Below are 16,056 nucleotides of genomic sequence, written 5' to 3' on the forward strand. Positions count from 1 at the left end.
CTGGTTTTTGTGGGAGCCCCAGGGTGCACAGGGGTGCTGAAACCACACAGCACATTCCATGGCAGTCTGCTCTCTGCAGGAAGGAGCAAAGTGCAGAGATGTGGCAGAGGAAACCACAGGGGTGGCAGGGGAGCAGTAGGGCCAGGTTATTGATGGCTCTGTGGTGCCAGCGCAGCGTGCAGCATCCCAGCTCCCCAGAACCTGAGCAGGGAGGGACTGGGCACAAGCCATTGAGTATTTACAGTGGTTAAAGAGAGCACTAGATTGTTCCGGGCTGCTGAAGGCAGCTGAGGAAAGTGCTTGTTTTAATGATTTGAGATTAATTACCTAATGAAAAAAGTCCATTAATTATGGGTGATTATATTGGAGTAAGTGTATTTTCTAATGTTGTATGCTCAGTACAGGCTTTTGGTTCATTTTAGTCACTTTATGTTCAAGAGGGGCTAAAATAAACTGAAAAGAGTGGGAGACTGTACAGGCTGGATAGTGGTACCATGTAGTTAATTTTTAAACCTTTGTCATGCACGTCTTAAACAGTAAAAAATCTGTGTCCTATGTAGCTTCTCTTGCCCTTTGATCAACTGCTACTTTCTTTTTTCCCTAGGGGGGAGATTTTCTATATTTTATTTTGCTGGAGATTTAAAGAAAACCCAAACCAACCCGCAAAACCTCAACAGACCCCTGCCCCATATTGCAGGGGATAAATTAAATATTGGTGCTCTCTGACTGGTAGACTGGGGTCTGTGATGATTTTTAGCTTCTCTGGGAATTAATTTTCAGCATGGTCATCTAAGATTGAACCAGAAATAGCAGGTGTTAATCATTACTGGCAGGTTCTTAGGTATTCTGCTGTAGAAGATTGTGTAAAAACTGGAAAATAACAGCAGACAATAGAATTGTATTGAGGATTATAGTGAGGATTAAGCATGAAAATAATTGAGGCCAATGAATTAAATGCTCATGTTTTATGTGATTTAATGGTTTTATGCTCTGTATCTGTTTTTTCAGGGTGTCCCAAAACCAAGTAGGACAGCATTTCACCTTTGTGCTCACTGACATTGAAAGTAAGCAAAGGTTTGGATTCTGCCGTTTGACGTCAGGAGGCAAGGTCTGCCTCTGTATCCTAAGGTAAGGTGGCACAATAAAAATTGACTCAATGAGTGAATATGGAAAATACAAGAAAAAAATTATCTTTTCCAAGTTCTCTGCTAATGTATTTAACTTTGCTATCAGGTATTATTTTTCTATGGCAGCGTTACTATTGCTTTCACATAAAAAGTGGCCTCAAGCCCCATATGATGGTATTCTTCTGTGAACTTAATAATTTTATTCAAATAACATGAAATCTCTGCTTAAATGCAGAGAACAATGCATTGCAGCCTTAGAGGCTTGGACTGTTATGTGGATATTTTTACTTTCTAATCAGATCTTTGACAAGCACTCTGTCAATTCAGTAATAAAGTGCATTATTCTGTATTCCTGTCCTTGGAAAGGAGATTCTTGGGTGTCTGTTCCAAGTTCTTTGCCTGGACGATAGCTAGTATAAGAAACAATAGATCCAGAGAGTTCACAAGAGCATGCTGTTTTATTGCAGAGAAGATACTGATGTTGGGGAGAGTGACCCCAAAGAAATACTTTGTTTCTCTCTCTGCTTTTTCTTTCTTCTCTCTTAAAATAATTGTTTTGGTAACAAAAAACCCCAATTTGTTTAGCTGTCCTAAAATCATTGTAATTAAACTAAAGGAAGAGTGATCTCATTAAAGGACAGATTTGCAACTTCAATTAAGAACCTAGCAGCCTGCAAGCCCAGTAGAGGAAATACGAATGTCCAGTTCAGCAGCAAAAAGGAAGAAAAAAATTGAATTTAAATTGCTTTTAAAGCAAGAATCTGGACAAACATAAGAGAGGAGGAGCCAAATGCATTGGCAGCAAATGGGAAAGAGAGAATTTTGGAGAATAAGATAGGAAGAATATGGAGAAAAGCAAGGTCTCAGATTTTTGGGCAATATGGAAATCAGGTAGTTGTGGAGGATGTCCCTAGGATAGACCATGTGAGTTAGGGAGAAAAACCCAACATCAGCCTGCAAAAGGATTATCAGAAAATGAACACTGAGGGAAAAAAGAGCCAGCCAATATAGAGACTTGTAGAGTAGTGCTTAAAATTATTGGAAAGAGCACATCAAGATTTTAATGAACTTTTAAACAGATGCCAAACTAATGTTGAGAGCCAGTACGCTGAATGTTTTTCGCAAGTAATTTTAAAAGAAGGTTTGCTGTAAATATTGCAAAAAAAAAAAAAAAGAATACTACCATATAATGAAAGTAGCAAAAGGGAAATACTACATTCTGGAAATTATTTTGCTTTCTGGGATCTTTGAAATATGCCTTTAGTAATACTTCAGAAGGATTTAAGTCTTAGGCTTTTGGAATGCGTAATATTTAGCCATTTTCTCTGTGATACCTTTTTTTTAATATAACTTGTTAAAGCCCAGAGTGAAAATATATGTGTATGCTTTTAGCTCTTTTCTCTGAGTTAATCTTTTCTCCCTTCATCAAGCTAGAAACAAAATTTTTTGCTTTGTTTCTGTGGCTGTAACAACATCTAATCAGTTATGCACACTCAAGTGCATTTAAGCACTGCATGGAGTGCTGCAAAGCAAAGGATGTAAATTCTCAGCTGGTGTAAACTGGGTATTTCTTTTAACATTTCCCCATGGACGTGCATCAGCTAAAGATTAGTCAATGGTCTGTTACTTGGTAGAAATAAGTAGGAAAATGAAAAGTGGCAAGCTATAATTTTTCACTGAACCATATCCAAAGCATTGCCTTTATTGCTTTTATTGTGACAATTTCAAATTTACAATGCACAGCTGAATGCATAACAGCACTAGCTTCATAGCACTGTTCTCGTGGCTGGGTACTCTGCTTATCTCCAGAATGTGTGTGTTGTGTTGTGTTTAGCTGGAAGGAATGCATCACTATTTCCACCTGATATGTTCTAGTAGCCAGTCTGGTTTTTTCTCTGAATCCCAAGATTCATTAGAAGTGACCAAGTGAAAGAAGACTCACTAAGCAGATTTCTTTGGGCATTTTATCTCCTTTGCACATTCTTACTGTTCTTAAATTAACCAAAATAATTAAAAAAAAGGAGTACTGTCTTTATATGTAAAGAATGTGTGCGCATGTTCAGCCTCGCTTTTGTCCATATATCAAAACCACATAAACTGATATTTGCTATGTGTATACACATGATGGCTGATGTACGGGCAGTTCAGACTTCTTGTTCATCACAGGTGTGTGCACTACAGCCATGGACTTTTCTATAAAAACACAGGTGCACGTGTACAGGAATGCCGTGTCAAACTGCCTTCTCCTGTGCGCATGGATGTATCCCCTTGAACAAGAGGACTATAATAAGATTACTGACTGAGGCTTTGACAAAGACAATTAGAGATAATTAAATACAGAAAACTTAGTTGAATTGTCATAAATAACTGAAATGTAACTAAAAATCTCTAAAGACAAGCAGGAACAAGCCAGTCAAAGTGATTGGAAGGAAATGCTTTAGATGTTTGAGTGGGCAACAGTTCACAGCTTTTCCCTTGTAGGTGTCCTTTGTGGATAGTACCAAGCCATGTGTTAACCTCTGCCAGGGCGTCTAAAGAGATAAAATTTCAACTGCTGAATGGGATTCTTAACTGAAAGCTGAAGTAAAGGCTGGTTGTCCTCAGGTTTTACACCAGCAACTCAAAGCTGCATGTAAGATTAAAGTCATTGTGGTTTATGGGACTTCGCTCTATAATTCATTGTCCATCTAAAACATTAATTAAAGGAAATGATCTCTGAATTTGCAGCCACATGGTCCTGCTTTAAACTGGATAGTTTGAAACAGAAAATATACTTGTACATACAAAATTCATCCATAAGTTTTATGGAGTTTTTTTTTGCATTTTATATGCACATGTATATGAATTGTGTAAATAGGATTTTCTTCCAAATCAGAATGCATTGTTCAAATGCTTTCTATGTTTATAAAGTGAAATAAAAATTTCCCAAGGTAGCTTTCTCAGGCATTTTTGTTTGAAAAACTTAATTCAGAAGGATTTAATTGTGATATTGTATTGTCTAGAATGAATGTGCAGAGCTTGACTGCAGTTGCCGAATTTGAAGCGCTAAACCATAGTAAGATGAGAAAATGACTCTTGGATTATTCTCCAGAAATGCTGTGTGATTCCTTTGCAGGTTTTATTTAATTTAGTGCTTTTCATTAAGCTGCATGGCTGCTTCATGAAGCTCTCAGTGTGAATCCTGCTGTGTCACCTCCTCCCTCTCCACAGAGTGTTGAGCTAATGAAGCCCTGTAAGACAAGGGATACACAATAGGCATATTCTACAATAACTTGTTGAGCTCATATCCTATACTGCATCTTTTCTCCTAGTTTTACTTTACCTATTTTTGGGAAATAGTTTTGCTAGTTGAGATTTGAAGTGGTGCAGTAGAAGCTTGATTGTCTGCTTTTGAATAATAGTAGACTTAATTCTTCTGGGTTTTGTTTCTAAGTATCACTGCTGCCTGCAGTAGAAATGATACTTTCTGGGTTTACATGAAATTGATTTTGAATTACCTGAATGGTTTTAGTACAAAGTATAAATAATTTGAAACTCTTGATGGACTCTGAAGTTGACCTTAGGTATGCAGAGGAACACAAAATGCATCATTAAAATGCTCAGTCTTAGATTTTGTTAATTTTATGACTGTAAAATTGTCACCTACGTTTCCAAATGAAATGCTCTAATAAGGAAGACAGGTTTATGTGGTAAGGCTTTGTAGTTCTTTAGTTCAGGCCACGCTTGAAACTTTTTCACTCTTCCTTTAGGCAAATCCCTTAGAAGCAGAATGTTTCAATTTTACACATTTTGTGTCAATTTTCCAGACAGAAAAGTAGCCCCTAGACATTAGACATTTAGCTACGGAAAGGCAGTTTCCTTAGTTTTATTTGATTACTAGAAGTTAGATTCCTGCTGATAGTTCAGGACTGTTAGTGGTTACCTGACTATTTGACAGAAAACATTTCCTCTCCTTTGTTTAACCTTTGACTCATGAATGTAAAAGTTTTATCAGAGCTGTAGTAGAAGCACCGGTGAGGTGGAAGTCTACTTACAGCAACAAGGGTTGTGTGTGACTTTGAATAAAAGTCTGAGCTCCTGCCTCGTGGCTCATTTGGATTAAGAGAAAATGCTAAGTATGTTTTTAATTAGCCATGAAGGATCTTGGTCTCTTGCTTTTGTGACAGACAGGGGCTATACTTTTAAATAAAGAGCCCTGTATTCTCCATCAGGGAATATAGATCTATTAATATTGTTTATGCTTTTATTGTTTCTCATTATTATGGAAGAAATATTTAGAGAAATTGTTGTATGTTTCTGGATGTTGTCCTCTGTTTGTCTTACATGTTTGTTTGTCTAACAGTTTCTGATGGTAACTTGAGGAATGCAGGGACAGTGGCTACAATTAAAGAAAAATAAATAGAAACCATTAGTGGTTACATAGTTTAAGAACTGAAATTATTTTGACTTCCAAATACATTAAAATTGATCATTAAAGCCCTGATTTTTCTCTGCTTTCTGTACTGTGAAGGGGCTTCATTGATAACCTTTAGAGGTTTTCATAAGACAGCTAATTAATTATGAAATGTACTGACTGCTCATAAATAGTTTTATGAATACAGGTATGGTGGTGAGGTTTTTCTGGTAATGGACCTTAATTTTGATTTTTTTCTGTTGTTAAGGTACATATTAGTGTGTACCTTAACACATTAGGGTACACTTTAGTGTGTAAGGTACATATTAGTGTACCTATTAGTCAGTATGTACTAACTAGTATGTACTTAGTGTACATATTAGTTTGCCAGTTCTTAATTAGGAGGAGTAATATATTACAGGTCTCCTCTGTCAAATTCAGCCACTTAAATACTATGTGCTTCAGATAATGCATTTCTGTACTGTCTTGAAAAAAAATAGTTACCCAACTAGTAGATGCTGATGGACATTTGTGTGCTGGATGAATTTTCTCTACATAGACAAGTTCTACTGCGGTAGCAAAGGCTAAATAATTTTGCAGGATTTGTTAACAGGGCAAGGTCAGAAGATCCTTTGACCTGAAACACTTCTGGATTTTAGCTGTCATACAAACAAATGCCAAACAAGCCAACAAGGCCAAGTGCTGGGTACTGTCCTTGTGTCACAACAGCCCCATGCAATGCTACAGGCTGGGGCAGAGTGGCTGGAAAGCTGCCTGGTGGAAAAGGACTTGGGAGTGCTGGTTGACAGTGGCTGACCAAGAGCCAGCTGGGCACAGGTGGCCAAGAAGGCCAAGGGCATCCTGGCCTGGATCAGGAATAGTGTGGCCAGCAGGACCAGGGAAGGGATTGTCCCCCTGTACTCGGCACTGGCGAGGCAGCACCTTGAACTCTGTGCTTGGTTTGGGCCACTCACTTCAGGAGGGGCATTGAGATGCTGGAGAAGGGTCTGGAGCACAGGCCTGATCAGGAGAAGCTGGGAGAGCTGGGGTTGTTTATTCTGGAGAAAAGGAGGCTCAGGGGTGACCTTACAGCTCCTTACAACCACCTGAAAAGAGGAGGTAGCAAGTGGGTGTCGGGCTCTCTCCTGGGTAATACATCATGAGACAAGAGGAAACGGCCTCCAGTTGCACCACTGAAGGTTTAGATTGGATATTAGGAAAAGTTTCTTCATGGGAAGGATTGTTGAGTACTGGAGCAGGCTTCCCAGATGGGTTCACCATCCCTGGAGGGATTTAAAACACAGGTAGATGAGGTGTTTGGGATGTGGTTTGGTGGTAGATTTGGCAGTGCTGAGTTGATGGTTGGACTCAATGGTCTTACAGATCTTTTCAAACCTACAGGATTCTAGGATTCCATATACAATTCTTTGTCCAATATGATATACAGGATAAAGATGTAAAGCCTATAGGATCCAGTGTTTATCTACCAAGAAATCTGTTTACTAGAGCAGTCCAAATCAATTAATGGGATTATTAATAAATGTGCTTCCAAAATTAGCCTTTGATGAAAGAGGACAAAAGTGTTGCTTGACAGCCTTGGGGATTTAACAAATTGCAAAGAGCTTGGACTTGGTCTTTGAGTTGAGAGTCCATAAAACCACCTGGTGGTGTCTTTATCATGACCAAAGACACCTGTGTTTACTTTGAATGCAGAGATGCGTTGTGTATGCACACATGCAAATGCACTCTTTACTGTTTATGAAAAAGCAGGTATAACAATGCTTAATTGTGCTGAATGAATTACAATTAGCAAATACATAAAAGAAAAATATAAAGGGAACTTTGTCGTTTTCCAATAGATCTTTGTAATATTTTGTTGAAGCACATTATAATTAGAAATATTGACAAAAGCTTTACCAGTCAGGCTGTGCTATTGAAGAACTGAAGATTATGTATTAAAGAAGCAGAGGACAGGTTCTGGCAGCCTTTGGTTTCATGCCATATAGTGTAATGGAGTACTTATTTTGATTTCCTCTTTTTTTCAGGTTTAAGAGACACATTGAAATGCGATTAACCTTGTGTCTGTGGTTATAAGGCTTAAAGCAATTCTTCTACTATTCTTTCAGCTCATGAAGGAAACTGACTTTCATAAACTATGGTCAAGTAGGATGTTTTCCTTAGTGGTTCATTTGCACAAAGACATGGAAGTGTAACATCAGCCTGGTGTTGCTAAGGGAAGAAATTTCTATGCAAGTACTCTGGTCAGCATGACTTGCTCTATGAAATAAAAATCTCCCTTGGCTTTCTGTTAGGATTCATTAATTTCAAATAATTAATTTGACCTTTTTAAATGCATAAAAATTGCATTTAATTTTTCTTTTCTCACTAATAGGGTAGCTGAGATCATGCATCTAGAAAAGTATGGTTAATATTTTACTGAAATATAATTTATTTTTATAGAATGTTGTTCATACATGTTCATTATCAAAAATAGATTATCAGATGAGATTTCAGAGTATTCTACAGCAAAATGTGCTGGGGTCATGTATACGGTTAACACAGAGGTGATAGCAAGAAAGTGGAAAGCCTTTAGGTAGTCTTACCCATTTGTGTGTGCATTGTTATGAAAATACTTTGCAATTTATACCCACCTTGTCTTTGACAAAATGCTAGGACAGTGTTCCAGTCCCTGCTCTAATTCTGGGTAATTCTGTGAAGCTGTTCCACAGCTCTGACATTTGCAGAAACTCTGAACACTGCAGCGAACAATTAATTCTGTTTGCCTCTCTGTGGTGTGTTTCAGTGATGTGTAAAACCAGGTGAGCATGATTTGAGAAGATTACAGAACAGGAGTCCTAGGTGAAAGAATGTTCAAAGATCAGATGTTTTAGGTGCTGATATGGTGGGTGTTTTATGAGGGCATGGAATGTTCACACCTGTAAGCAGCCTTACAAAGGTGCGCTAAAGTAAATTTTATGATTATATTAAGAAAATATTGAAAAACAAATGTAGTAATGTCACACCTTAACCACTGTCAGCAATGCCAAGCATTAAAAACGTCTGTGAGCATTAAGAGGTTGATGTTGTTTTGATTAGTAGCCAATACAATGTATGGTAAAGTGTGATAAAGACATTAATATGGTGGAGTTAAAGGAAATCATTAAATCATTGCTGCTGTCTCTTTGGCTTGGCAAGAACAAATTCATGATGGTTTTTTGTGCGGTGTTTTGGTCTTTTTTGGGTTTTTTTGCTTGGTTTTTTTTTGGGGGGGGAGGGGGGTTGGTTTTGTTTTTTTTAGGAGCCAGTAGTTAAAGCATTTATAAAGACAGCAAAATTCCTAGAAAATGCATTAACTATAAGTGTGTTTGGATTTCTGCTGTGCTTTTTCTTTTCCCTAAGAATCAGGATCTGTTTCTAAAACCTTGCCAGCTGCATGCTGAGAACAGAGGTGTTACAAAGAAAACATAACCCTTCACTGGACTCGCTGCACAAAGCAGTACTTGGCTTCTCTACCAGCCAGGGTTTCCCCTGACAGCTTTCCTTTTCCTATCAGGGAAAGCATTTTGGTTCTGCCTACCTGGTTTTTGCAGTTGCAGTTAGCATACTTCCTGGAGTATATACATTTGCAATGTAAGGTCTGTCCTCAGTGTGCACTAAAGCCTTTAAGAAATGCATGTCTGTGGATTTACACTGCATTGAAGAATGAAGTCAGTAGTGGTGTTATATATGGGTATGAAATGTTCTGAAAACCTTTCAGGCACTATTTCCTTTCCAGCTCCCCCTTCTAATCTCTAACAACTAATATTAACCATAATGTTACCTATTCAGTAATGTTAGTGATAAAATTCTAACAGAGATGAGAAAGTGTGTAACTTGTAAATAAGGCATAATTTATTATAATTAATAAATTTAAAATAAATTTATAATTTATTTTTATTGTTATTATTTAGTTTATCAGACTTAATAGCTTAAATAGTGATGGCGGAAAGTCCTGTAGCATGTGGTCACTGATGATATCACTGTTAAAGAGAACTTCTGTCAATAGAAGGCAAGTTGGAACTAATACCACTGTGTTGGAGTTTCTTTTCTTGTACTCTTCAGTTATGTCTTATTTGTCTTGGACTCTGTTTAACTCAGTGAGAGTACTGTGCTCAAGGGCTGCAGACTTGTGGTAGAAGTCTCTTAAGTATAGATGTATTAATGTGTTTGTGTTTGCAATATTGGTGAATGGTTTTATTTTTGGAAGTTAATTTTGTCTATAGAAATGACTTTATAGGGAGACCAATATTCTTACATATAATGTGACATCTCTGCTATTGCTCAGCACTGCACCACTTGTCAAATAGAGCGTACCTGGTCTGCCCAAACAAAGTTGATTTTCATTCTCCAGGGAAGCAGCAGGCCTGTCAGCCCACCGGGTGTAGGAAGATGTGGAATTTCATAACTGCAAATAACTTCTGAAATCTGTAACAATTAATGATAATGGCAATGAGATTAGAAACTGTTTCAAATGGGTTTTTGGTGCCTTGAAAATACTAAGAAGTCTAATTATTATGAGTTAATCTGCTCTTAACGGAGCAGCATAAAGAAACCATCTATCTATACTGTCTATCAGTGATGTGCCATTGAATTTTTGGGGAAAATGTTGATATGCTTTTTATTTGTATGTAGAGATGTTATAAAAACGTGCAAGTCAGATCAGTCATTGTAGTGGTTTATAAGCACTGGAGAAATACATTGATATTTTATTAAAATACTTTTTTCCTTCTGTTTTAGTTACCTACCATGGTTTGAAGTATACTACAAGCTCCTAAATACCCTGGCAGATTATTTGGCTAAAGAACAGGTAATTTTACATATTCTAGTTTTTTTTGTAAAATATTTTCCTTGAAATATTAGTCACCATTTCAAATACTGTAAAGGGATTCTATACGGTTTAAAAGTTTAAGATTTTAGTAGGATTTAGAAGCAAGTTTTATTCCTATTACTGAAATTCAAAGACTTTGAACATACAGCTTCCACAGTCACTTGAATCCCACATTATTCTAGAAAAGCTGCTGAAAATATACCTTTATAATGTGTCAGCCTCAGCATAAACAGGTCCTGTGTGAAGTGTGAGCAGTGTCACATCACTGGAGAGCTGCATGATGTATTGATTGTAAACTGTAGCTCTCTGGAACTATCTGATTATCAGCTGCAGACACTTTTGTTCAGAACTGTATGAAATACGATGTACTGTTTCACCCTTCAGATTAACTAAAAACTACCTCTCGTAATTCTGACATCTCAAGTAGCAAGACAGAATTACTTGCAGCATTTGGTGAAGAATCATGATAGTTTAGTTTGCATATTCATGAGCAATTAGATGTATTCCAAGATTCCACAGCAAAGGACCTACTGGCATCTGTCTTTCCTGACAACATTAAAGCTATACCTTTCTGCTTTATATTAGTGTATTAGATTTCAATTAAAAAAAAAAAAAAGCATCAATATTTAGCCATATGCTGGAGACTGGAAAAGCTGACATTTCAAAAACATATGAAGTATAGAGTAAGCAATAATTATGCATTATAGTAAATGGACCATGGAGAATGATGATATTGTATGTAAAAAGATAAATAGGAAAGTTTGGTATAAGCTGTGTGATTCAATGAAGTGGAATATATGTAAGTCTTACAAATGCTATAATTAGACCTTGGTTTTGGTCTGTATTTCACTGTAGTAGAATTACAATTGTTTTGGTTATTAAATATTTATATCTCTTTGTCAATATGTAGTTTGATGTGTAGTAAATAGTAATTAGTTTTTATATGATAATTAATTAACTTTAAAATGTATTCCCTACAGGAAAATGACTCAAATGATTTGTTGAAATCATTGTACAGCCATCCTGTGCCAAAGGCAAATGCTTTAGTCAGTTTAAGTGTGGTAAGTATTTTTTCTGTTTTATTCTTACTGACTATGAAATAGTAGGTAAAGTTGAAAGAAAAAGAAACCTCAACCCTTTGAATGAGTAAATTTGTGTTGCTTCCCATCATTAACTGGCTTGGGCAACCTCTTTTTTTCCCCTCTGTGCACGGTAGAGACTGTCTCTGTCTCATGTTGTTTTCTAAAAGTCATAGTCATAAAGAAGAAGAAATTTGAATTTTGCTCTATGGATGAGAAAGTAAACTGCAGTGGGATCTGACAGTGCTAGAACTACTTTTTTGTGTTTCCAGCTGTTTCATGTAGACAATTTTGGTTTCTCCTGCTGTGCATCAGGAGACACTAACTCAGTTTTATTGCCTCTTATGTCTGAGTAGGTACAGTTTCAGGATTGGTCAAAAGTCTGTGAAAGCTGGCTGCTTTCCCATCTTTCTTCCTCTTTTCCTAGTTTTGCTTAATCATACAAAAATGTTGTAGGAAGAGCAGTAGAAGCACACCCTGTTAAGTGGAACTTGAAGCGCATCTTGGTGAAATAACGTGTCCAGGCCTCCTTTGCTTTTGTGCTCCAACTTTTTGTGATGTGGGATGGGATGGTGGTAGTGGGGCAAGATGGTGTTGCTGCAGAAACATCAAAAAGTGGATATGCCATTGTTATGGTTCCTCAAGTTTTAACCAGAATAGCTTGTGAGTGCATGTTTAAACATATTTGTAGAGCTTGCATGAAGTACAAATCCAGTGCAGAACCTGTGCTGCATGTTCAGAGCATCTGTACAGTTACTGCACTTGCCACAGTGTGCAAACAGCTGGGTCTTGGTTGAGCCATCACACGTTGCAGGACACAAGAAGTAGAGATTTTGTAAAGGCTTCACTTCCACACACACTGAAGTATCATTAGGTTATTTATCTTGACCTTATTTGTGTGGTTTCTTGTGACTTTTAGCTCATGTATCTTAGAAATAAGCCCCATACTTCAATCGAAGTAAGCACAGACTCTAGAGAAGCATCTGGCCTTGTTATGAAGGCAGGAAAAGTGGAGTCTACCACTTCTGTTCCAGCAGTTACTGATCCTAACTGCTTAACATAATACTACCTTTATTTTATTTTAATTTTTCATATTTCAGATTCCTTGTATTTTCACTAGGTTATAGAGACCTAATATTTTCCCACCATGTACAGAGCTAATTGACTATTTGGAAGTCATTCCAGTCTTGTGTGTTGTTTTTCACCAAAACAATGAACTGGATTTGAGGCTGCAGTTGGAATTGTTTCTGTTGATATGTTTTTTCTTTCTGTTGTCAGTGTGACGTTTCAGTTCCTTGCACCTTTGCCAAAAATACTTTATCTCAAATAATATTTTGCTATCATTAAAGGTAGTATTACAACCAATTATAATTTGGCAACTCTAAAATGCTTTATAAAATATCCTTTAAAACTCCTGTTTTAAAGAGGAAGGACACAAAGAAGTTTTAAATATATTTTCCCTTGTATTTCTCACAAAGTTCATCTTGTCCATAAATTGCTTACCTCAAAATGAATGTTGTGGGGAATGTGGGCATGGCTGTCTTGGTGAATACAGCTGGCTACGCTGAAATGACAGATTGCTTGCCATAAAGTCGATACTTGTTGGTTTTATTTCAATGTTGTCTGACTTTGGAATTGTTTTTCCTCGATTATGCCTTGTTCCCAGTTTTATCAAGGCGTTTGTAATCTTTCTTGCTGAACAATGGCTATTGAAATGCAAACCTCTTGCCAAATGCTTGGCTGCAGGGACAGTAGAGCAAATATTGTGGGTTCAGATAGGACAGAGCAAGGAGGAATGGGTCAGCTGGAATCCCAATGCTTGTTGGATCTAAAGGCATCTCTGTTTTTGTAATGCTGCAGGGAGCAGGGAAATATTTATTGCCACTTGCAGTTCTAGTCTTTTATATTGATGTTTCTTTCTTGGTCCTCAGATATGGTAAAAAAAGCTAGACTGGAACCATCAGTAGTCATAGACTTAAAAAGAAATTACAGTCTAAAAAATAATTGTAGAAATGACATCCTGAGGTGGCTTTTCCTTGTGCCAGGATCAGTCTGGTTTGGATTTCACTCAGATGTGCTGCAGGGTAAAGGCTCATGGATACTGCAGCAGGGTTTGGGTGGCAGACCACAGTGGTCCTTAGGATTGTGTGTGCATAACCGTGCATAAATAACATCCAGTATCTGGATATGTGGTGTTTCCCAGCAATCTTTGGTCAGAATGCCTTTGTCTACTTAGGGGCCAAGTTGTATTCTCACCTGTTGGTCCCAGTAACAAATAGTTTGCAGCTGAAATTTATGAGGTAGTCATGTGTTCTGTGAAACCTGAGCTTAAAAATAATTTAGTTCACTTTTTTTTGTTTGTTTTAATTTATTAAAAATGTTGTCATTATTGGGAAGGCTAGCTAAGTCTGAATTCAAATGGGGGAGGAATAAAAGGAATAAAACTTACTTTCAGCCAGTATTTTAAACATGGAATATTACAAGCAGTAGAGCCAGCTTTGGCCTTTCTTGTTGGAAAACTCAAAAGTCAACTGTTCAATCTTTCTCTCATCTTGCATAAGAACCAAGAGATGATTTTTGCAAGTGAGCAAGTTTTGAAAAAACAGCCTTGTCTTGTATCGGTGAGTTTAAAAGGCACTGACTATCTAAAAGCTATAATAATTAAAGAAATAATCACTTGCTATAGGACATCTCTGTTGATTTGAGGCTTATTTATGCCTGTCCTTTGGGGAGTTCTGCTTCTGTCTTTGGCCTAAATGACCCATCTAATATTAATGTACCTTTTCTGTTTAAATCCAGCTTCAGAGCTATGTGTGTGTGTCATAATCCTTTGGTAAAAAATTCTATGAAAATCAAACCCTTGAGCTGATGAGCAAAACTTGCATTTTACAGTGTCCTTTTTAGAGAAAACTTTATACAGGACAACAACTATTAATTTAGTATCTCTTCCAAGGTCATTCATCTTCCTAAGGGAGTTCACAAAGATGTGCAAGGACTCCATACCACAGTATTTTTGCTGCTTTATGACTCTTAATGACTGCAGTAATAGCTTTTGCTTCTCATAGATTTGGCTTCCTTTTCTGTTTAATGAGTGAAATATTATTACTTTTTTAATTAGAAATAATTACTTCTCTAAGTTAATAACTTCATTACTGAGAAATCTTTTGATAAATATTCTGTGACCTTATTACATATAGGGAATAATTTTCTGTTCTCAATATACTTCTGAAGAATGCAGGCATTCTATCTGAATTTAATCTGAATATTTTCCTCTTCTTGAGCAGAGAAATTTTTTTTTCCTGTTGATGGTAAACAATACCTGTGATATTTATTGTGCAAGTGGTATGATGTTTATGGGATGCCTTTTTTAAGCCAGCTTTTTCCTTAAATTTTAACTATTGCCAAATGACCTAATTTGTGGGGAAAATTTTCTATTAAATGTATCAAGCTGGTTTAATAAGTCTCCTACACAGACTTAATAGTATTTTTTTTTCTTGAATGCAAGACACATTTAAGTCTTATAGTCTTAGTTTTGGCATATCTTTTTCAAGTTTGACTTGAGAACTATGAAAGCTATGTCTTTGTGTTGCTAATTACAATTGTAAAAATATACTGTAAAAACAAAAAGTCTGAAAAAACAAAATTCTCTAGAAAACAAAAGCTAAAATCAATAATTATTTATTTAGCATGCAGTCATTTTTTTTCTCTTTCAAAATTTAGATTAACATGCAGAAATGACTTAAAATTACTGAGCTAAATCCATGTCTGATAACTAATAGGAGCATTGGATTAATGAGAGTTAATTTACATTACATCTGGTTTTAGTTTAACCCATTTTATATTTACATCCTAGATGGCCTCAAACTAAGATGCATAAAATTGTTAATGTATTTCATAAATGATTGCAGGATCTCAGGCTTCAGATCTTGCTTGCATTTTTGTTACCACATTTTTTGGTTCAAAGATGTTTGGAAAGAGAATTTATATCAAGTAATAATATTTCTGTTCTAAATATTTTTCTCATGTGAGTGGTTTTTCTTTTCCATTCTAAATTTACATTTTGTCCTTTAGCATTTTCTGTTGCAATTTTTAATTCAATGCTTAATTTAATCAATGCTACTCTCAGGCTCATGACAACATTTAAAGCTGGCTTAATTTCAGGTTTGTTTCAAAACTGCATTTTGTTCCCTTGGTTTTGTGCTGTGCAGAACCAGAGCTTGTCATTTCATGTCGTGATCTGCTTAATTCTTTGTCTAGCAGCAGTAAGAATGTTATTAGAAAAATGGCTATTTGCTTAAACACAGATGGGGTTGGAAATCCTAAATGCTGGGTTCTTAGGAAAAGAATCTTTTTTTCCTGTGTGCATAAATTATCAATTATTTTTTCCCATCAATTAGCACTCGTATTTCATTACTCCTGATATAACTGGATTGCCAACTATCCCTGAAAGTGTAAGTATTCCATTTCTTATTTAACCTCATTTTGGGCTAGGCTGAACCTTTGCTTTTATCAAGAGATTTTTTTTTCTAGGACTGTTTTTAGAAATGATTGATGTCTGTTATTGCAACCTTTAGTTGGTACTTACTGTTG

General features: G+C 36.4%; 1 protein-coding gene across 1 annotated transcript in view; it reads left to right on the forward strand.

Annotated features, from left to right (window-relative positions):
- The window catches only part of DENND1B (DENN domain containing 1B), a 143,343-nt gene that overhangs the window by 60,550 nt on the left and 66,737 nt on the right, over nt 1-16,056 (forward strand). Inside the window, exons 5-8 of the mRNA XM_066555830.1 lie at nt 1,009-1,128; nt 10,297-10,366; nt 11,368-11,448; nt 15,864-15,917. Of these exons, the coding sequence (XP_066411927.1) occupies nt 1,009-1,128; nt 10,297-10,366; nt 11,368-11,448; nt 15,864-15,917 (325 nt within the window). The remainder of the gene's footprint in view (nt 1-1,008; nt 1,129-10,296; nt 10,367-11,367; nt 11,449-15,863; nt 15,918-16,056) is intronic.

The sequence above is a fragment of the Molothrus aeneus genome, chromosome 9 (genome assembly GCF_037042795.1).
Source record: "Molothrus aeneus isolate 106 chromosome 9, BPBGC_Maene_1.0, whole genome shotgun sequence".
NCBI classification, from domain to species: domain Eukaryota; kingdom Metazoa; phylum Chordata; class Aves; order Passeriformes; family Icteridae; genus Molothrus; species Molothrus aeneus.